We start from the raw sequence: 21306 nt of genomic DNA on the forward strand, positions 1-21306 counted from the left end.
GCTCTGTCTTCCCTGTGAAGTCTGCTGGCACCAGTTTGCTGGCACTGCCCAGCAAACCTGGACAGGGGGGGGATGCCTGCCTTAGGCTGGTTTTATCACAGGATATTGGATATAGTTCCCTGTGCTGTATTTGCAGCATGGGGGATCTTTAGTTGCAGCATGTTTTAGGACCTTGCTTTTTTCTATACTATATGTAATAGTTCTTACCTGCTAATCCCAAACTCTTAGTACATCCCTCCCTTACCCCACCTTGGCAAGCTAGGCAGCAGTTTTTATTTATGTATTTATTTATTTTAGTTTAGTTTTATTTATTTATTTGTTTTCATTTTGGCTGTGCTGGGTCTTCATTGCTGTGCAAATTTTTCTCTCGTTTCAGAGAATGGGGGCTTCTCATTGAGGGGGCTTCTCAATGAGAGGGTGCTCTCAGGGGGCACCTGGGCTCAGCAGTTGTGGCTCCCAGGCTCTAGAGCACAGGCTCAATAATTGTGGCGCACGGGCTTAGCTGCTCTGCGGCATGTGGGATCTTCCTGGACCAGGGATCGAACCCAAGTGTGCTGCATTAGCAGGCAGATTCTTTACCACTGAGGCACCAGGGAGGCCCACGTGCCCGCAGTTGGTATCCCTGTGGCTGCCCTGGACGCCCCTTAAATATCAGACAGCTGAGTATGAATGCCCAGGGTGGCGGAGCTGAGCTCATTCGGGTCAGGTCTCCATCCACTCTACAAGTATTTGTTGTGTGCTCTGGCGATTCAGTAAAACAAAGATGCGGACCCTAGCAGAACCTACATTCTAGAAGGGGAGATAAGGGATAATTAATATCAGAGCAGTGATGGATGCAATAGAGAAAAATGAAGCGGGAGAGGGGAGGGAAAACCTGAGAGGTAAAGGAACACAATTTAGAGAAAGTGGCAGGGAAGATCGCGTGCAGAAGTGACATCTGAGCAGAGGTGTGGAGGACCTGAGGGAGGGGCCACAGGGGGATGTACAGCCATGAGATCGCCTAGGAAATGGGTGCAGCTGGGGAAGCCGTCCAAGGCGAGCCCTGGTCGTCTGACACTAAGAGGTCAGGAGATGGAGAGGACCCAGCAAAGGAGACTGAAAGGGAAGAAGGAAACCGGGCAGATGAGATGTCCTGGAAGCCAAGTGACCAAAGCACAGAAAGACGACGGGTGATCTGCTGTGAGCAGCGCTGCAGCCGGTTCACGTAAGAAAAGAGGACAGAGCTGACCAGCGCACCGAGCAACATGGAGCAAAGTGGGCCTTCTCAAGAGCGATTTCAGTGGAATAAAGCCTAAACGGAGTGGCCTCAGGAAAGAATGGGAGGAGGGACTTCCCTGGTGGTGCAGTGGGTGAGACTCCTCGCTCCCAATGCAGAGGGCCTGGGTTCAATCTCTGGTCAGGAAATAGACCTCACTCACTACAACTAATGATCCCACATGCCACAACAAAGATCGCATATCCCAAGAGCCGCAACTAAGACCTAGCACAGCCAAATATCTAAAATGAAGAAGAAGGATGGGAGGAGACGAATTGGAGACGAGCATGGTCTATCTTCCGAGTTTTTTTGTAAAAGGGGACAGAAAATGGGACAGTTACTAGACGAGCAAGTAGAATTGAGAGGTGTTTTTTTTGTTTGTTTGTTTTTTAAAGATAGTGTTAAGCACCATAAACAGGTGCTTTAGGTGGGTGGAAGTGATCCAGTAAAGGCAGGGAGACTTGTGGGGCCACATCCTTGAGCGGTGAGGGCAGGGTGGGTTTTGCCCAGGGTAGAGGCTCCCTTGGATGGAAGTGTGGATCACACAAGGGGATGTTCCTTCTGATTTTCTCAGTGAAATAAGAAGCACAGTCTTCAGCTGAGAGTAAGGGTGGAGAAGAACGTGTCTGAAGCTTGAAAAAAGAGGAGGGAATATGAAACCTCCATCTAGGATGGGGGGAGGGACTGTGGACTGGGGAAGGATGGTAGGACTGCTGGGCAGTGTTGGCCTGCTTGAGGTCCCGGATTATAAACTTAAGGTGACTGCACAGGTACGTTTGGGGTCAAGGGTGAAGGTGAAGTGTAGGCAGAGGGGTGGATGTAACCAGGTCAGGGATTTTTCCAGTGAATGTGACCAAAGCAGAGAGGATCAAGGCGGTGGAGAGGGTTTGCAAGAGACTCCGGCTGGGTGAGGAAGATAAGCACACTTGGGAGTTGAGAGAGGACAGGAGCCGGCACCAATGGACTGGCCGTACTGGAGGATCAAAGAACTCTGAGTCCGAGGGATGGACGGAGTGAGGTGGGAAGATGAGGAAATCAAGAGACTTCTCTGGCAGTCCAGCGGTTAAGACTGCACCCTCCCACTGCAGGGGGTGTGGGTTTGATCCCTGGTCAGGGAACTAACATCCCACATGCCAGGTGGTGCGCCCCAAACGTAAGATAAATGGATGAGTGGCTGGACAGAATCATTCACTAAAGGAAATCAAATGCATTAGCTCTCTGAAGGGATTTCCATCAATACCCACAGTCCATCCAAAATGTTCAGAGGGGCCATACCACCCTCCCAGCCAAGATGGAGAAAGAAGATTGATCAAGTTAACGTCTGGTGCAGACAGCAGAGTTGACGCCAGTTGATTCCAACAACCTGAGCCGGAGTTCTCCGATGCCACCCGCTCAGATGTCACCCACTCCTGCCCAGGTGTCTTGTCTGCGGCCTCACACTTTCCAGGACGGGGGCAGGGCAGGACCATGGGGTTTCTGTCTCATGGTGTCATCACCACATCTGTTCCTTAATTATCAGTTGACCTTGGTGTCTGGCTGGCTGCCCAGTGGTGACTGTCCTCTCATGCCCTTGGAAAGGAATGTGTGCACTCCGCACACTGATGGGCTACCGATAAGATCACCTGCTGGGTGCTGATAATCATCTCTCCAATACCTGGCTTTCTGGGGCACCTCCCTGAAGTCCCTGATCACACTGTACCCCACCCCTAGTCCTGACAAGCTACTGTGCTAATACACCTGACCAATAGCACGAGGGAGGTGGGCACCATGGCACAGGTGAATGGGGCTGTAAGCAGTAGGAAGGGGGCTGCTCTGCTCTGAGAGGGTGCTGTGAAATCACACACACACACACACACACACACACACACACACACACACACACAAAGTCTACCATGCCCAGCTCTCCTGGATCTCCAGGCATCTTTGGGCCGATCAATAGATTGCAGCCTGGCTGGACAAAATCCCAAGGCAGGATAAGCCATGGAGGGTAGAAGGAGTCACATTTGAGCCCCAGGGATCTTCCCAGCCCTTCCTGGCTCTCTTTGAAGTCAGAAAGAGTCTCAACACTTACACTAAGTACTTGGTGGCTCCCTCTCCACCTATCCTCATCTGTATGGATGGCCTGCCCCTTGCCTTTTCTGCATGCCAAATACTATCTTATCATTGGAAGATCCCCTCAAATGTTCCCCTCTGGACAGAATTTGTCATTCATTCCACTGGGAGCACGCTGGTCCTCCCCTCTATAGGGGTGCTCACCACATGGTTGAACCCAAAGCCTGTCTGGCTCCTCTGCTGGATCTGAGTTCCTGGGCACTTTGGCTTCCCCAGAGCCTGGCATGGGTCTGGCATAGGGCTGAATAAATGAAAGATGCTGGCAGTTAAGAGTGAAGGAATGAATAAATGAATGAATGGATGGAGGGGAGGGCAGAGGATGGGTGGATGGGAGAATGGGTGAATAAATGGGGTGGGTGCATGAACAGATGGATGGATTCCTGATACAGTCAGGGGATGAGGAGGAGGAGGAGGTCACCTTATCAAGAAAGTGTGGGCTTCCCCAGCTGCATCCTCTACAACGGTTTTCATTTTAAGGGCCCCACTTCCTTCCGTAAGCTCAGATCCCTGCGGGATAGATACAGAGAGTTCTGGGTCTCTCTTCTTCCCTTAGCTCTAGGCTTAGCATTTTTAGGGAGTTCAGATGAGGCAGAAATGGCTAAAACATACTGAGTTCCCACTATGGGTCTAACACCAGGCTAGACATTTTTACAGATGTGGCCTTGTTTAATAAAAATAGCACCCCAGTTCTGTGAAATTGGTTCTATTATATTATCCCATTTTTACAGCTAAGAAAACGGGCTCAGAGACACTAAGTGAATTGTCTAAGGTCATAGAGCTAATGTCTAGCAAAGGATGGAATTTGAACTTAAAACCTACGCAAGGAGCCAGGGCTGGATGGGCTAGAGATCGAGTGACACCGAGGAACCAGAGGCCGGGATGGTGAGCAGCAGGGCCAGCCCTGCTCTGGAGACAGGGGCTCTGAGTTCTAGTCCTGGCCTGGCCTCTTTTACTGGCAGACAGCGGGTGAGACTTTGCCCATCTCCAAGCCTCAGTGTCCACGCGTGGATCTGCTCCCCCTCGGGGGTCTCTTCCAAGTGAATATTGCAGAAATCGAGGTGGATGTAAGGAGCTCCTGGCCCTTCCTTGGGACGTCCCATCCTTTCTCTGCCAGCTAGTGACCAAAGGGCAGGGCCGCATATTAGATAATGGTTAACTGGATCTGAGGCCCCATCTATAAGGAGGCCCCGTCTATAAGGAGGCCCCCGAGCTGGCCAAGATCCCACAGGATGCAGTGGGTGAAGGTGCTGGGAGGGGTGGTGGGGGCCGCTGCCCTCTTGGGGCTGGGGATCATTGTGGGTCACTTTGCCATCCCCAAGGGGGCTGACTCGCCAGCCCCCAGTGCCTCAGCCTCCCAGGACCTGGACCTGGAGATCCTCAAGACTGTCATAGAACAGCTAGATGCCAACAGGATCCGGGAGAACCTTAGGTCAGAGGCCTGCCTTTGCACCTCTCCCGTGTGCCAGAGGCCCCTCCTTGACCCTGGACCCACCCCTCTCTCGCCCACCCTGCAGAGAACTCTCCAAGGAGCCGCATCTGGCCACCAGCCCCCGGGATGAGGCGCTGGTGCAGCTGCTGCTGCAGCGCTGGCAGGACCCGGAGTCAGGCCTGGACTCAGCCAGGACCACTGAGTACGAAGTGCTGCTGTCCTTCCCCAGCGAGGAGCAGCCCAACCGTGTGGATGTGGGTGAGTTCCGGCTCTGGCTCCGGGATGCCTGTGGGCTGGGGGAGCCGCCGGCTGTGCCCCGACACTGCCCTCTCTCGACAGTGAACTCCACTGGCGCCATCCTCTTCTCCTGCCGACACAGTGAAGAGAACCTGACTGGGGAGCAGGGGGGCCCCAACGTGGTGCCGCCGTATGCTGCCTATGCTCCCCCGGGAACCCCACAGGTGGGCCTGGGATGCCCCCTCCCCACTGCCGGCCCAACTCCCCCTGGTTCCCTCCTCAGCTGCTCCCATCCTGACCCCAGGGGCTGTTGAAGAGAAGTGCCTCAACTGGGGCTCAGCCCCCACCCAGAATGTACTCGCTTCCACACTCCATTACTACTCCTTTTGCCCATCGCTTAGTCATTCAAACACTAACGGGCCCTGCTCCAGGCCTGGCCTGATACAGGGTACCTGGACACAGAGCACAGAGAAAACCAGGTGTGACTTGGTCTTGGGGAGCTGAGAAGCTCTGGGTGAGGTGGGGGGACGGGATCTAAATCCTTCATCCTGCCATTCAGCCTTTCCCTTTCTTTCCTGAGCCTGGCTTCAAGTCACCTTCTCTTGGGAGCAGGGCCCCCTCGTCTATGCCAACCAGGGCTCGGAAGAAGACTTCAAGGAACTACAGAACAAGGGAGTCAAACTCCAAGACAGCATCGTCTTGACCCGCTATGGGGGTGTAGGGCGCGGGGCTAAGGTAAGCAGCAGCCCCCAGTGCAAGGGGCTGGGTGGAGAGAGGGGCTGGCAATGGACAGGAGGAGTGAGGGGAAGGGGATGAGCAGTGCTGAGTGGGGCACCAAGCCCTGGGCTTGGGGCAGAAGAAGAGGGTGATTCCTCCTTCCACCCACGATGGCTGCTATGGGACTCCGCCCACCCAGGTTCTAGTCCATGGGTAGGCCCAAAGAATACTTATGTGCTATGTAACCGTGGGTGCCTTTCCCAACATCCCTGAGCCTTGGGAAATAAAGGAATTGGGGGAAAATTTCAGCTTTCATATTCTGGAAGTCTAAGTTCTCCTGTGAATATCTCCTGTGAAGTTCTCTGAATATCTGACTTAAATCCCTCCTGTTGTCCCCTCCACCCACCAGTTTGCTTCGTTGCAATACAGAATTTTGACAGAGGATTCCATGCCTATTGCTATTTATTATTATTTTATTTATTTATTCTCTTTTAAGCTGCACTGGGTCATGGTTGCTTGGTGCTGGCTTTCTCTGGCTGCGGGAGCAGGGTAGGAGGCTATTCTTCCCTGCGGTGTGGTGGCTTCCCCTGTTGTCTAGCACCAGCCCCAGGGCACTCGAGCTTCAGTGGTTGCGATGCGTAGGCTCCACAGTTGTGGCTCAAGGGCTTACTTGCTCTGCTGCACGTGGAATCTTCCAGACCAGGGTTTAAACCAGTGTCCCTGCATTGCAAGGCAGATTCTTAACCACTGGAGTACTAGGGAAGCCCTGTCTATGGTTTTTAAATGTTTATTTACTTACTTATTTTGAATATAAAAAGGTACATAACAAGAGATGGGAATAGGGAATTAGTGTTTAGTGGGTTAAGAGCTTCAAATTTGCAAAATGAAGAGAGTTCTGGAGATAAATGGAGGTGATGGTAGCACAGTAATAGAAATGTACTTAATGCCACTCTTTTTTTTCTTCATATTTATTTGGCTGTCCTGGGTCTTAGCTGTGGCACGCGGTACTCGTTAGCTGCAGAATGTGAACTCAGCTGTGGCATGTGGGATCTAGTCCCTGAACTAACTGTACACTTAGATACTAAATTTTATGTTATGTGTATTCATCAGTTTTTTCTGCAATAGTAAAATATATTTATCAGTTTTCAGAATCAATAGCTAGAAAAAAATAAAAGATTATAATTGCAAGCCATAATGAGAATATGATTAACCTAACAATATAAAGCATCTGTCTGCAATGTGGGAGACCTGGGTTCGACGCCTGGGTCGAGAGGATCCCCTGGAGAAGGAAATGGCAACCCACTCCAGTATTCTTGCCTGGAGAATCCCATGGACAGAGGAACCTGGTGGGCTACAGTCCATGGGGTCACATAGAGTCAGACGTGACTGAGTGACTTAACTTTCTAACAATATAAAATAGTTACACACAATTTGGGGGGTCAAGCAGAGTGATGTAGTAAGTGGAAGTGCATACATGCACATGTATGCTACCCAGCCAGTCTATATCTCCTGTTTGGTGCATTTAATCCATTTACATTTAAGGTTATTACTGACATGTATGATCCTATTGCCATTTTCTTTATTGTCTTCGGTTTATTTTCTGTAGATCCTTTCCTTCTCTTGTGTTTCCTACCTAGAGAAGTTCCTTTAGCATTTGTGGTAAAGCTGGTTTGGTGGTGCTGAATTCTCTTAACTCTTGCTTGTCTGGAAAGCTTTTGATTTCTCCATCAATATGAATGAGAATCTTGGTGAGTAGAGTATTCTTGGTTGTAGGTTCTTCCCTTTCATCACTTTAAATATATCATGTCATTCCCTTCTGGCTTGTAGAGTTTCTGTTGAGAAATCAGCTGATAACCTGATGGGAGTCCCCATGTATGTTATTTATCAATTTCCCCTTGTTGCTTTTTAAACTAGATATATATTTAATATTTATTTATTTGGCTGCCCCAGGTCTTAGTTGCAGCACATGAGATCTTCAGTCTTCATTGCAGTATTTGGTTTTTAAATGTTTAGTTTCTGTATGCAGACTCTTAGTTGTCACATGTAGGAACTTGTTCCCTGACCAGGGGTCTAACCTGGACCCCCTGCATTGGGAGTGAGGGGTCCTAGCCCCTGAACCACCAGAGAAGTTCCTCCCTTGTTGCCTTTAATATTTTATCTTTGTCTTTAATTTTTGACAGTTTGATTACTATGTGCTTCAGTGGGTTCCTCCTTGGATTTATCCTGCCTGGCACTCTCTGTGCTTCCTGGACTTGGTTGACTATTTCCTATCCCGTGTTAGGGAAGTTTTCAGCTATTATCTCAAATATTTTCTCAGGTCTTTTCTCTCTTTCATTTCTTTCTGGGACCCCTATAATACAATTGTTGGTGCCTTTAATGTAGTCCCAGAGGTCTCTTAGGCTTTTTTCTTTTTTTTTTTTTGTCATTCTTTTTTCTATATTCTATTCTCTGGCAGTGATTTCCATATTCTATCCTCCAGGTCATGTATCTGCTCTGCCTCAATTATTCTGCTATTGATTCTTTCTCGTGTATTATTCATCTGTTTTTTGTTCTTTAGTTCTTCTAGTTTCTTGCATCTTCTCCATTATTTTCCCAAGATCCTGGATCATCTTCACTATCATTATTCTGAATTCTTTTTCTGGAAGGTTACCTAACTCCACTGAATTTAATTGTTTTTCTGGAGCTTTATCTTGTCCCTTCATCTGGGATGTAACTTTCTGTTTTTTCATCCTGATTAACTTTCTGAAATGTGGTTTTTGTTCTAACCAATTGTGGTTCTTCTATCTTTTTTTGTCTGCCTTCTGATGGAAGAGGCTAAGAGTTTTGTGTAAGCTTCCTTATGAGAGGGACTGAGTCTTGCTCTGGTGGGGAGGGCTGTGCTCAGTAAAGCTTTAATCCAATTTTTTGCTAATGAGTGGGGTTGCACTCCCTCCCTGTTAGTTGTTTGGCCTAAGAGGACCTAGCCCTGGGGCCTATGGGCTCTATGATAGAGTTAATGGCAACCTCCAAGACAGCTTATATGAAGGGGGCCCTTCCAGGAGTGCTACTGCCAGTGTCCCCACCCCTGCTGACCCTCGCCTCCACAGGAGACCCTGCAATACTAGCAAGTGGTTCAGTCTCCTGTGGCGTCACTGCTCCTTTCCTCTGGGTCTTGGTGCCCACAGATTTTGTTTGTGCCCTCCAAGACTGGAGTCTGTTTCACCCAGTCCTGTGGAACTCCTGTAATCAAATCCCGCTGGCCTTCAAGGTCAGATTCCCTAGGGGTTCCCAGTCTCTTTGTCAGATTCCCAGGCTGGGAAGCCTGACGTGGGGCTCAGAACCTTCACAACAGTGGGAGAACTTCTTTGGTATATTGCGCTCCAGTTTGTGGGTCACCCACACGGCGGGTAAGGGATCTGATTTAGTCGTGATTGTGCCCTCCTACCCTCTCGTTGCTGCATCTTCTTTGTCTTTGGAAGCCAGGTATCTTTTTTTGATGGGTTCCAGCATCCTCCTGTGGATGGTTGTTCAACAGATAGTTGTGATTTTGGTGCTCTCACAGAAGGAGATGAGTGCCTATCCTTCTACTCCACCATTTTGAACCAGAAGCCCTCTCATCACAATTTTAAAAGAAGTAAAAATAAATACACATGTACATACATACGTAAAAGAAGTGTCCTTGATAAGAGCTGGTGGGGAAAAAAAGGAAAGGGGAACAGGTGTGGTAAAATGATACAGACAATGAAACTCTCAGTTAAAAAAAAAAAAGTTTTCTCATAATCCTACCCTCCAAAGAGATAGCTTTGTTTATTTGTTTATGGAATGTGATCCAGAGTTTCCTTGGGAAGAAGAACATATGAAGGTATATTCTTTTTTCTCTTTTTTTATATAAAAATAGCATACAGTACCCACTGTTCTGAACTGTGCTCTTTTCATCTTAATATATCTTAGAGGAAATTCTCTGGTGGTCCAGCAGTTAGGACTCCTTGCTTCTACTTCAGGGGGCCCAAGTTCCATCCCTGGTTGAGAAACTAAGATCCCAAAAGCCACTCAGCCTGGGAAAAAAAAAACAAACCACCACCAACAACAACCCAAACCAACCAACCAAACAAAAAGTTATCCTGGAGATCATTCTCAAGTGGTACATAAACTCTGTCCTTGATCTGCTTTTTTAACGTATTGTTTTGTTTTCATTGACTTAAAATCTATGTAACATAAACTGTACTATGTTAACCATTCTTTAGTGGGTCTTCGTTGCTGTGAGAGCTTTTCTCTGGTTGCAGTGAGCGTGGCTTCTCATTGCAGCAGCTTCTCTTATTGCAGCAGCTTCTCTTATTGCAGCTCCTGGGATTTAGGGCACAGGCTCAACAGGTGTGGCACATGAGCTTAGTTTCTCTGAGGCATGTGGGATCTTCCTAGTTCAAGGATCACACCCGTGTCCCCTGAGTTGGCAGGCAGATTCTTTACCACTGAGCCACTAGGGAAGCCCGGTGAACTGTTTTTCAAATGTACGTTGCAATTAAGAACATTCAGTGTCGTGCAGCCATCACTACGACCCATTTCCAGATTGCTTTCATGGTTCCAAGTGAAACTCTATACCCATTTAACACCCTTATTCTCCCTCTGCAGCCCCTAGTAACCTCTATTTGACTTTCTTAGCCTATTCTAGGTAGCTCACATAAGAGGAATGATGCAATATTTGTCTTTTCATGTCTGGCTTACTTCACTTAGCACAATGTTTTGAGGTTCATTGATATCAGAGCTTCACTCCTTTTTAAGACTGAGTAATTTACGTTTGCATGCTATATAATCAGTTTTGCTTGTCTGTACATCAGTGATGGATAGTTGAGTTGTTTCTATCTTTTGGCTACTATGAATAGTGCTGATATGAATAGGGGTGTAGGAGCACATTCTCCTTCCATTATACAGCTGCACATTACTCCACTGCAGGGTACCTCAGTTTAACGGTCCCACCGATGAGCCGTTGCCTACACTCAGCAGTCTTCTGCTGTCTCAAGCAGCACTGCAACAAGTGACTTGTGTAAGAGTCATCTTGCTGGTAGGAAGACAGACCTGTACTGGCTTCCAGAGTGATGAAGGGAAGAAGAGGAGGGATGTGAGATGTGCCCCCTTTTCACCTCCCTTCCCTAAACACAGCCTCCTCTGCTTCCTGCAGGCTGTGAATGCTGCCAAGTACGGGGTGATTGGAGTGCTAGTGTACACGGACCCCAAAGACATCAACGACGGGAAGAGCTTGCCAAATGAGACCTTCCCACACTCCTGGTGCCTGCCTCCCTCGGGCGTGGAGCGAGGCTCCTACTTCGAGTATTTTGGGGACCCCTTGACTCCTTACCTTCCAGCTACGCCCTCCTCCTTCCGCCTAAACTCTGACAATGCCTCTGGATTTCCCCCAATTCCCATTCAGCCCATTGGCTTCGAGGATGCACAGGTCCTTCTCTGGTGAGCTTGTGCCCTGGGGTCTCCTGCCCACTCTCCCGTGGTGGCCCCCCGACTTCAACCCCCACGTGCATATTTGCTCTGAAGGACCTCCCCCTCCTCCGCAGTAACCTTGGAGGAAACTTAGCGCCGGCTGACTGGCAGGGAGGACTGGGCTGTGACTACAATTTGGGGCCAGGCTTCCGGTCGAATGGTACCTTCCCAGAAGACAGGTAAGATGGAGCTCCCTCCTCCCTCAACGCTCCCATTCTCTTCCCTTGTTATGCTTTCTTTTTTAAAAAAAATTTTATGTATTTATTTTTTATTTTTGGCCGTGCTGGGTCTTCGTTGCTGCACGTAGACTTTCTCTCATTGCGGCAATCAGGGGCTGCTCTCTAGTTGTGGCGTGCCGGCTTCTCATTGCGGTGGCTTCTCTTGTTGCCAAGCACAGGCTTTCGGGCATGCGGGCTTTAGTAGATGTGGCCTTTAGTAGATGTGGCCTCAGTAGTTGTGGCTCACAGACTCTGCTGCTCGACGACACATGGCATCTTCCTGGACCAGGGATCAAGTCGGTATCCTTTGCATTGCAAAGCAGATTCTTTACCACTGGACAACCACGGAAGTCGGTTATGCTTCCCTGACCCTGGGCTTCCTCTCTGCTCACTTCGAGGCCTGGCCCTTCCATTTCTCCTCTCTCCCAACCCCTCCTTGATTCCAAAACACCTGTCTTGTCCTGGGGAAGCCTGTGAATCAGTTGTGTGCCCCACAAGTCTCTATGGAGTCCCCCGACCTCACCTTGGACCTCTGTTCTCCAGCCAGCCCCTCTCTGGAGGAGCCCCGACACACCAAGCTCCTTCCCAAATCAGGGCCTCTGGACTTGCTGTTCCGGCTGATGGAACACTCTTCCCCAAGCCCTGCCATTCCTGGCCTGCCCTAACACCCCACCTGCCACCAGGCACCTTTTCAGTGTCCCCCCAAGCTCCTTCACTGTCTGCGGTTGCTCACTTCCTTGGGGTCTGGCTGCTCCAGGAGCGGGAGATCCGACGAGGGTGGGGTCCATGTCTGTCTCAGCCATTGCCCAGAGCTGGTACGATGCTGACATACACTAAGTGTCCGGTAACCGAGTGAGTACAAAGGAGAATTGGAGTCAGAAGAGCTGGGCTCTAGCCTCGCTGTCTCTCCTGATATTTCCAAGCAGGTGACTTTGCCAGGTTTCTTTCTGACTCTGGGCCTCAGGTTTTCATGCATTTTGAAGGGGGAGTGGGCGGTGCCAAGACTCCTGTTCCCCTCCAGCCAGGTGAACGTGAGTGTCCACAACCGCCTGGAGCTGCGCAACTCCTCCAATGTCCTGGGGATCATCCGAGGGGCTGTGGAGCCAGGTGAGCGCCTCCTCATGGCTCCGGCTCCCCCAGGAACCCCGCCCAACCCCGGGCACCGCTGACCACGGCCCCTCGGCCCCGCCTGGCTGCCCCGCCCACCCTTGTTCCTCTGAGGTTTCTGACTCTGCTCCTCCTGCCAGACCGCTACGTGCTATATGGAAACCACCGGGACAGCTGGGTTCACGGGGCCGTGGACCCCAGCACTGGTACTGCCGTCCTCCTGGAGCTCTCCCGCGTCCTGGGGACTCTGCTGAAGAAGGGTGAGCGGGCCGCCCTGCCCCGGTCCAGGGACTCGCTCCCCAAGAGGGCACCTAAACCCAGTCCTCCCTGAATTTTGGGCGCTGACACCCCCTCCACTCTCGCTTTCGCCTGTGCCCAAGCCTGAGGGCCCTGGGGGCAGACATGCATGACACTAGCTCTGGCTTCGCTCAAGTAGCCCAGTGCGGTACAGAGAACTCTTGCAATACCTTCTGAGGGTCTTCTGCACCCCTCCAGTAAAGCGAGATCAGCTGTGGTCGCAGGCAAGGCCGTGCCCAGGCTCTGCCCTTGGGGAGTCTCAGCTTGGTTGAGACAGGGGGACAGACAGTCGTTAAGTCTACAAACACTTCAGCCATGCCTACTGTGTGCCAGGCCAGCTCTAGGCACTGGACGTCCCCCCAGAGAACCCCAGAATTCTGACTGTAATGACAACTATGAAACGTGCTATTAGGAAAAATATCTACCGGGCTTTCCAGGTGGAAGCCAGAGCTCAGGGAGGTGGCAGTTCCAGGTGGGGGTGGGGGTCCAGGTGGGAAAGAGTGGCTGCACCAGGTGGCAGAGCTGTGTATTTCCTGAAAATAGGGACATTTCCTTTCATTACCACGCTACAATGATCAGAATCAGAAAATGACATTTTTTACCAATTGTTCCAATAAATTTCAAAAATGATTAGGGCTTTCTCTGGTTGCAATGTGCAGGCTTCTCTTGTTGTGCAGCGCACGGCTTAGTTACACTGAGGCATGTGAGATCTTAGTTCCCCAGCCAGGGATCGGACTTGTGTCCCCTGGAAGATGGATTCTTAACCACCGGACCACCAGGGGATTCCCTCCGATAACATTTAGAGCAAAAGAATGTTCTGGTCCAAGAGTCAATCCAGGAACACAGGTTGCCTGTGTAGTCATCGCATGGGTCATCTGTGATAGTTTCTTAGCTGTTCTTTCTTTCCTGATCCTGATATTTAGTTTGTTGACTGTCCCTCAATTTCGGTTTGTCGGATTAGATTCAGCTTATGCATTTTGGGCAGAAAAAAGTGTGGGAACCTTCCATTGCAAGCATACAATCATTTCATCGTTTAAAAAATTTGATTCAAAGCAAAAAGATGAGAAATGATCAAAGGGGACTGAGTTGCGCCTGGAGATGGGAGTACAGCCCAGAGCACACAGCGCCATGGAGGGTGAGGGGCATCTGGAGGTGAGGGGCAAGCAAGGGCTCCGAGGCTTCCAGGAGGTGACCGAGGACTGTGGCAAGAGCAGTGAGGACATGAGATGGGATGGGAGCCAGCCTGCAGGAGGCTATGAGAGCGATGTGGGGCTTTGGTTAAGCCCCTAGACTCTGGAGCCAGACCCTGAATTTGAACTCTGGCTCTGCTGCCTACCAGCTGTGTAACCCTGGGCAAGTCACTAAACCTCTTTGTGGCTCCATTTCGTCAGTGGAAACAGTGAGAGTCTGTCTCTCAAGACCTTCTTGTAAGGACTGGCTCAATATGGATAATGCTCTAAGGTCAATGTGAGTGTTTCATCACCAAATGAATAGGAGTAGGGGCCGGTTTTGCATAAGATGCCAGAAAGAGAGTTAGGGGATCTCCAACCATCACATCCAGAGAGAAGAGAGGGGCAGGGCATTCTGGCAGAACGGACCACCGGACTGAAGGAGATTGGTGTCGGGGGTGGGGGCCAAGTTGGGGGTGTCGCAACAGATGAGAGGCCCTGGTAAAAAGAGGGCGGAGCCTCAGCGAAGGTTTGGCCGGAGAGGTGCCAAGATCTACCTCCAATCGCCAGCTGCCCTGTGGCTTCCGGCCCTCCCTCCCCTCCACATGCCCAACCTCCCCCCTAAGCCACTCCGAGACCTGGGGGATCTTGCCCTCTAGCACTTTATCCCCCTCCCCAGGCACCTGGCGTCCCCGCAGATCAATCGTGTTTGCCAGCTGGGGGGCAGAGGAGTTTGGGCTCATCGGCTCCACAGAATTCACGGAGGTGAGTGAGCCCCGCAGCTGGGCGCTCGAGGGGATTCGCGGGGCGGGCCGTGCGGGGCTGACGTGGCCGCGTCCACCGGCAGGAGTTCTTCAGCAAGCTGCAGGAGCGCGCCGTGGCCTACATCAACGTGGACATCTCGGTGTTTGGTATGAGGGCCGGCGGGGAGGACTCGGGGAGCGGGGACACGAAAAGACAGGGCCCGAAAAGAGTCTTCCTTGGATCCTCTCACAGCCAATGCCACCCTGAGGGTGCAGGGCACGCCCCCGATCCAAAGCGTCGTCTTCTCGGCTACCAAACAGGTGGAAAGGGGAAGGGCTGGGAGCAGGGTGGGAGACTTGTCGGGGGCGGGCCTACACGGGGTAGGCGGAGCTGATACTTCGGAGAGGGGCCGGGGGTGGGATTGAGGCTGCGGGGAGGGCCTTGTAGGACCTGCAGGATTGCGCAAGGGCTGGAGACCCTGGTGGGTGGCGCGGAGGACCTGCCTGGTTGTTGGACCTGGGGAGGGCCCAGCCGCAGACTAGATTCCCCTCCACTCAGATCTCCGCACCGGGCTCCAGCGGTCTCAGCATCTATGACAATTGGATCCGATATTACAACCGTAGCAGCTCCGTGTACGGCCTGGTCCCCAGGTGAGCCCGGGGCCGGGATGGGGACCCCTGGCTGGTGAGCTGGCCGGGCACCCTGCAGCCTGACCATATTCCTTCCCATAGTGTGGGGACTCTGGGCGCTGGCAGCGACTATGCCCCCTTCATTCACTTCTTGGGCATCTCCTCCATGGACATTGCCTACACCTATGACCGGGTAAGCAGGCACCCCTTAGTCCCCAGCCCGGGACTTTGCTCCACTAGCCCCCTCCTCTCCCTCGGGCTGCTCCTTGTGCAAACTGAATCCATCACTCAGTAGCTGTGCTACCTCAACCAAGTTTCTCTACCTCTCTTGAGCATGTTCATCCTCATCTATGTTATTTTATCAAATTTAAGACACCACTGAGTATCAGATGCACTGTTGTGATATGCATTATTCAGAAGGGAAAAAATACATGGCCAGTTGATTGCAGGGTGACATTGACTGTAAGAAGCATCCTGATTTCAGAGATCTTAAAATGTGAAAAAACGTTTGTCTCAGAGTAGATTAAAAAACACTATAAAACGGGTGATTTGAGGGTAAAATGAGATAAGGGCTGCAGAGTGCCAGACTGTTCCCCTGTTTGATGCTCCAAAATACCCTTTCTTCCCTCCATGGCCACTCTGCTCCTGAGTGGTGGCGCTGGCATCTGAATTCTCCCGTCTGACGGCACAGCCTCAGGTTCTTCTCCTTCATGTGAAACAGGAAACTGGCACTTGACCCAGCTTTGCCACTTTTTAGCTGTGCGATGTCAGGAAGGTCATTTAACCTCTCTGAGCCCATTTCCACCTCTGTAAGGTGGGAACCCCAGAACCTGCCTCACAGGTGTGGTGACAACTGACTTGAGATAATGGCTCTACATTGAACTCCTTCCACTTCTCATCCCAAGCTTGTCACCCGTGGGTCTTGTTTCCTCAGAGCAAGACCTCAGCCCGGATCTACCCCACCTACCACACAGCCTTTGACACCTTTGATTACGTGAACAAGTTTTTGGACCCTGGTGAGGAAGGGGGCAAGGGGTCTCCTGCGGCAGGAGGAGCCGGGGCTGAAGGCCGAGCTTGGCCTCATCGCCCTCCCCGCCAGGTTTCACCAGCCATCAGGCTGTGGCCCGGACTGCGGGAAGCGTGCTTCTCCGGCTCAGTGACAGCCTCTTCCTGCCTCTTAACGTCAGTGACTACAGCGAGACCCTCCGCAGCTTCCTGCAGGCTGCCGAAAACCTCAGGGTCCTACTGGAGCAGCACAGTATCAGCCTCGGTACGGAGATCCCGATATCAAGGCATGGGGAGCCTTGTGCCCCCAGGGCTAAGATGCCGGCTGTTCCCCCACAGGACCTTTGGTGACCGCGGTGGAGAAGTTTGAGGGGGCAGCCACGTCGTTCAACCAACGCATAGCAACACTGCAAAAGGGCACCTCTGAGTAAGCAAGGGTTGCAAGCAGGTATCTGGGCGGGCAGCATGCAGGGCAGGATGCAGGCTGGCAGCTGGGTGGCTGTAGGGTGACCAGAGGGTCTTGTCACCCTCAGTCCCCTGCAGGTGCGGATGATCAATGACCAGCTGATGCTCTTGGAACGGACTTTCCTGAACTCACAAGCCTTCCCAGAAGAGCGCTACTACAGGTGAGCCTGTCCAAAGCTCTTGGGAGGTGTGGTGAGATGAGGCTGGGCAGTGGGTACCCATCCGAGGGAGGAGAATGTCACTTTTGCTGGCCTTTAGAGCACAACCCAGTCCCTTGAGATGGCTGGGGAGTCAGGCTAAGAGGGGGGAGGCAAGTCAGTTAAGGTCACCCTGGGACTAGAGCCTACAGCTCCTCCCACTCCCAGCAGAGAGGTGCTTGTGTCCCTAGCTGTACACAGGAGCTGTTGCAGGCTGAAGCTCTGCTCACTCTTGGCCCCTGCATGACCTTGATCCTTCTCCATTTCTCCCTTCAGCCATGTGCTCTGGGCACCCCGGACCGGCTCTGTGGCCACGTTCCCTGGCCTGTCCAATGCCTATTCCCAGGCCGAGAACACAGGCCACGAACCTGCAGCCTGGGCTGAGGTGCAGAGACAGCTCAGCATCGTGGTGGCAGCCCTGGAGGGCGCGGCTGCCACCCTGAGGCCCGTGGCTGATCTCTGACTCCACCCTCATTCTTCGGCTCCCACTCCTACCCTCTCCCCCTCCAGTTTTCTTTGAGTATGTCCCCATCTCCCCTCGTGCTAGGAAGGGGCACGACCACAGGACCCTCTCAAACTTCTGAGGGGTCCCACAAGTGTGGACGCTTGAAGGGAGTGACAAGCCGCAGATGAAAATGTCCCCGTTGCTGGATCCTGTTTGGCAGAAGGTGAACAGGAGACAGGGATGAGGGGAATGGCAAAACTACCAACTGCTCTTGGTGAAGATGGGTGAGGATGGGACCCACAATGCCAATCTTAGATGTCAACTCAGAGACCGCCAGAGCCACCCCCAGTGATCACCAGGGAAACTAAGGCCCAGGGTGGACAGGGCATGGTCCAGTTTGGGTTCCTCTTCCCCCACACCCCCAGCACGTCTCAACTCCTCCCTGCCCTCCCCAAATAAATCAAGCCGAGCTGTTGTTCCTTGTATCGTGCAGGAATCATGAAAAAAGAAACCTGAGTGCTCCAGCCCGTCTCGGGGCTCTGGGAGACCACACAGTCCTCTTCATATCTTGGTCACGGGTCTGTCCACAGCCTCATCTTCCTCCTCTGCCATGACCACGTCTTCCAGAGTGCGCCCTCCAAGTTTGTTCCCCACCAGTATCTGGCAGGTCCCGGCAGGTGGCAGCCCCTCCTCAGTGTAACGACCCCTCAGGAACACCACTCTCTCCTGTCCATCTAAGGGTAGTCCGTGGGCCTGGCACAGGTCCCGTACCTCCTTGGGCCCATCCAGGGCCAGCAGGTGGACCATGAAGCCCAGGGGCAAGGTCTGGCCCTTGGAGGTGCTGAGCGCACGAGCAAGGCGGGCCAGGGCTCCCCGGCGGGCACGGCCCACGTGGCACTGCACAGCGCAGCTCTGAAGGTAGGGCAGCGTCCGGAGCAGGCGAAAGAGGCGGGCGGCATTGCCTTCCCGGAAGGCGGAGTCAACTGCCAGGGCGGTGCGCAGGGCCGGGCAGGAACGCAGAGCTGCAGGCAGCTGCAGAACCTCGTGGAGGGCCTCTACCGAGCCTGGAAGGGTGAGAAGCCCGAATGAGGATGCTGAGTCCGGGAGCAGGCCCACCTTCCGTGCCATCCCCTTTCAGCGATGTCTGACCCTTGGCAACCCCATGAACTGTAGCCCGCCAGGCTCCTCTGTCCATGGGATTCTCCAGGCAAGGATACTGGAGTGGGTTGCCATGCCCTCCTCCAGGGGATCTTCCCAACCCAGAGACTGAATCCCTGTCTCTTACATCTCTTGCATTGGCAGGCAGGTTCTTTACCACTGGTGCCACCTGGGAAGCCCATCCCCTTAGGTTTCCCCCCTCCCCTCCCACCTTCATGAATCTTCAGCCACCTTCTCTGGCCTTCCCCTACCCCCAACTCACTCCTCCCCCACCAGCTCCTGCTCTGGCCATGCCCCATCCCACGCAAGCGAACCCTCCCTAAGCCTTAGCCCCTTCCTGATCCTTATCAGAATTTGTTGCCAGTGATTCTAGAATCCCATCAAATGGTCTGGGTCCTCATAATAAAGTGAGGCAGTGTTTACAGATGAAGGAAAGAGGCTGTGATCATTTAATGATTCGCCTGAGACTGTCCTAGAGCTCATATATATTTAAGAAGGTGACCCAATCAAATCCAAGTTTTCTGACTTAAAGCCCAGCCCTTTCTCCACTGCCCTAGCTGCCCCAAGGTTTGGCAGTTGGCTCTGCCACACCTTCAGCTGTCCACCTGGTAAGGCAGTTTCTTTTTCAAATTCTCCCCTTCCAAGGAGAATGACAACACTGGGACCTTGGGTAAACTGAAGCTTCTGACCCATCTGCTGTTCACTCACTAAGCTGTGTCTGACGCTCCTCTGTCCTCCACTATCTCCCAGACTTTGCTCAAATTCATGTCCATTGAGTCTGTGATGCTATCTAACCATGTCATCCTCTGCTGCCCCCCTCTGCTTCTGCCTTCAGTCTTTCCCAGCATCAGGGTCTTTTCCAATGAGTTGGCTCTTCACATCAGGTGGCCAAAAGTGTTGGAGCTTCAGTTCAGCATCAGGCATCAGTCCTTCCAGTGAATATTCAGAGTTGATCTCCTTTAGGATTGACTGACCCATGAGTGGGTTGTTAAGTCAACAGCATTTCATTAAATTAAGTAGAATTAATTAAAAAGCATCATCCATCCACAGGAAAAAATCTAGTCTTGAACCTTCTATCTCAGATATATTTGTTGGCATATGTGTTCTTGGCTGTTTTGCAATACTGACTGAAATGGAGGTTTAAAATAAAAAGCTTGAAAATCACTATCTAGGTTCAACTGTCCCATTTCAACTCTATCCCCTCCACTTTCATAATGAGAAAGCCGAGACCCAGAGAAGGGAAAGAACCGGTCAGAAGCTTCATGTAGGGGCTCAGTGGCTCTTGTGCAATGGCTGAGACACACATTTAGGAGACATTTAGGATGGAGAGGGAGCTACTGGTGAGGTCTGAAAGCTTCTCCTTCCTTTCTCGGCCTCCACTGTCCCGGCCTCTGCTCTGCCGCGGGGACCCTGACTCACCCAGGTTATACAGCAGAAAGAGGCCCTGGAAGGTGGCCTGGCGGGGGTGGGGGCCGGCGCCCAGCGCGTAGCAGCGGCGAAGAGAACCGAAGCTCTCCTGGACCTGGGCTTGCAGCAACATTGGGTCCACTGGCCCGTGCGTCGCGTTGGGTCCGAGCCGCGCCACCACGGCCAGTAGCACGGCCAGAGCCGATTCCAGCACCAACGCCGTCTCGACGTCGCTCGCGCTTTGCAGGGCCAAGTCCAACCGCACCGCGCGCAACCGGTCCGCCACGAAGCTGGCCACCTCCGCGCAGGACGCATCGGTGCGCTCGGCCACCTCGCTGGCCAGGTAGCGCACAGTGGCCAGCAGCACGGACGGCGGACGAAGCTGACTCGGCGGGGGCCGGATCTTCCCGGCGGCCGGCCGGCTGTACTCCTTCACCGCGCGCTGCGGGTCGGCTCGGGGCCGGTCCCCGCGGCAGCCCGGCGCCACCTCGAAGCGGTGCAGGCGGCGCTCCTTTTCGCGCTGTGTGCGCTCGGCGGCCGGACACATGTCCAGGCACGTGCCCACGGGCAGCTCGTAGCCGGGCATAGGTGGGCTGGGGGGAACGGACGGGCGCTCAGCATCCAGCGGACAGCGGCGGCCCCTCGCCCCATTCTGCGGGAGAGCACGCCAAGGCTGGCGAAGGCGGGGCCGACCCCTCCCGGCCCGCCTCCCCGCCCGGGTCTGAACCTTCCCCCCGCCCGTCTGGCCGCCGCAGTCCTCACCGAGTCCTGTCGCCTCCCACAGATCTCCGCGCAGGCCTCCCGAGAGCCTCTGCGTTGTAGTTCAGCGTCGCCAACACTGTTCCTCACGGTCGGGTCCCACTAAAGCCCAACCATAGTGCACCGCCATAGTCAGACCACTCCCATGATGCACCGCTTTAAAGTTCCCTTCCGTAACCAATCGCTTTGCAGGAGAGGCGGGGCAGGAGCCACGCCTTCCCGGGCTCCTGTCCTCTAATCCCATCACTGTTTAGCTCTGAACCACCCGACCCAAGTGGGGACACCCGCTTTGGTTCCTCTTCACCCGATAACCTGACTCAGTCAGACTTACTGCCGTTCTTTTCTGTTTCCTTGAGGGCTCTTCTTCCTGTTTTCTAGGTCAGGGATCAGCAAACTTTTTCTACAAAGAGCCAAAATAGTAGATATTCTTGGATTTACAGGTCACAACCAATCACTCAGGCTTGCCGGTGTAGTGAGAAAGCAACTG

General features: G+C 52.7%; 2 protein-coding genes across 2 annotated transcripts; one reads left to right on the plus strand and one right to left on the minus strand.

The window, feature by feature from the left end:
• Positions 1 to 4596: 4596 nt before the first annotated feature.
• NAALADL1 (N-acetylated alpha-linked acidic dipeptidase like 1) lies at positions 4597 to 18841 on the plus strand. The gene is made up of 18 exons (XM_068977159.1): positions 4597 to 4796; positions 4882 to 5054; positions 5136 to 5257; positions 5646 to 5768; positions 10906 to 11189; positions 11294 to 11398; positions 12459 to 12544; positions 12685 to 12804; positions 14690 to 14775; positions 14858 to 14921; positions 15007 to 15074; positions 15313 to 15404; positions 15486 to 15576; positions 16318 to 16399; positions 16483 to 16653; positions 16728 to 16815; positions 16922 to 17014; positions 17327 to 18841. Exons 1-18 carry the CDS (start codon positions 4597 to 4599, stop codon positions 17511 to 17513), a joined length of 2235 nt encoding a protein of 744 aa, XP_068833260.1. The 3' UTR covers positions 17514 to 18841.
• SAC3D1 (SAC3 domain containing 1) lies at positions 18001 to 20918 on the minus strand. The gene is made up of 3 exons (XM_068977160.1): positions 20823 to 20918; positions 20073 to 20653; positions 18001 to 18559 (listed from the first exon to the last, which is right to left on the minus strand). The coding sequence occupies exons 2-3, from the start codon at positions 20644 to 20646 to the stop codon at positions 18057 to 18059; spliced, it is 1077 nt and encodes a 358-aa protein (XP_068833261.1). The 5' UTR covers positions 20647 to 20653; positions 20823 to 20918; the 3' UTR covers positions 18001 to 18056.
• Between the last annotated feature and the right edge of the window lie 388 nt (positions 20919 to 21306).

Source organism: Capricornis sumatraensis, chromosome 8 (genome assembly GCF_032405125.1).
Source record: "Capricornis sumatraensis isolate serow.1 chromosome 8, serow.2, whole genome shotgun sequence".
Classification (NCBI taxonomy): Eukaryota; Metazoa; Chordata; class Mammalia; order Artiodactyla; family Bovidae; genus Capricornis; species Capricornis sumatraensis.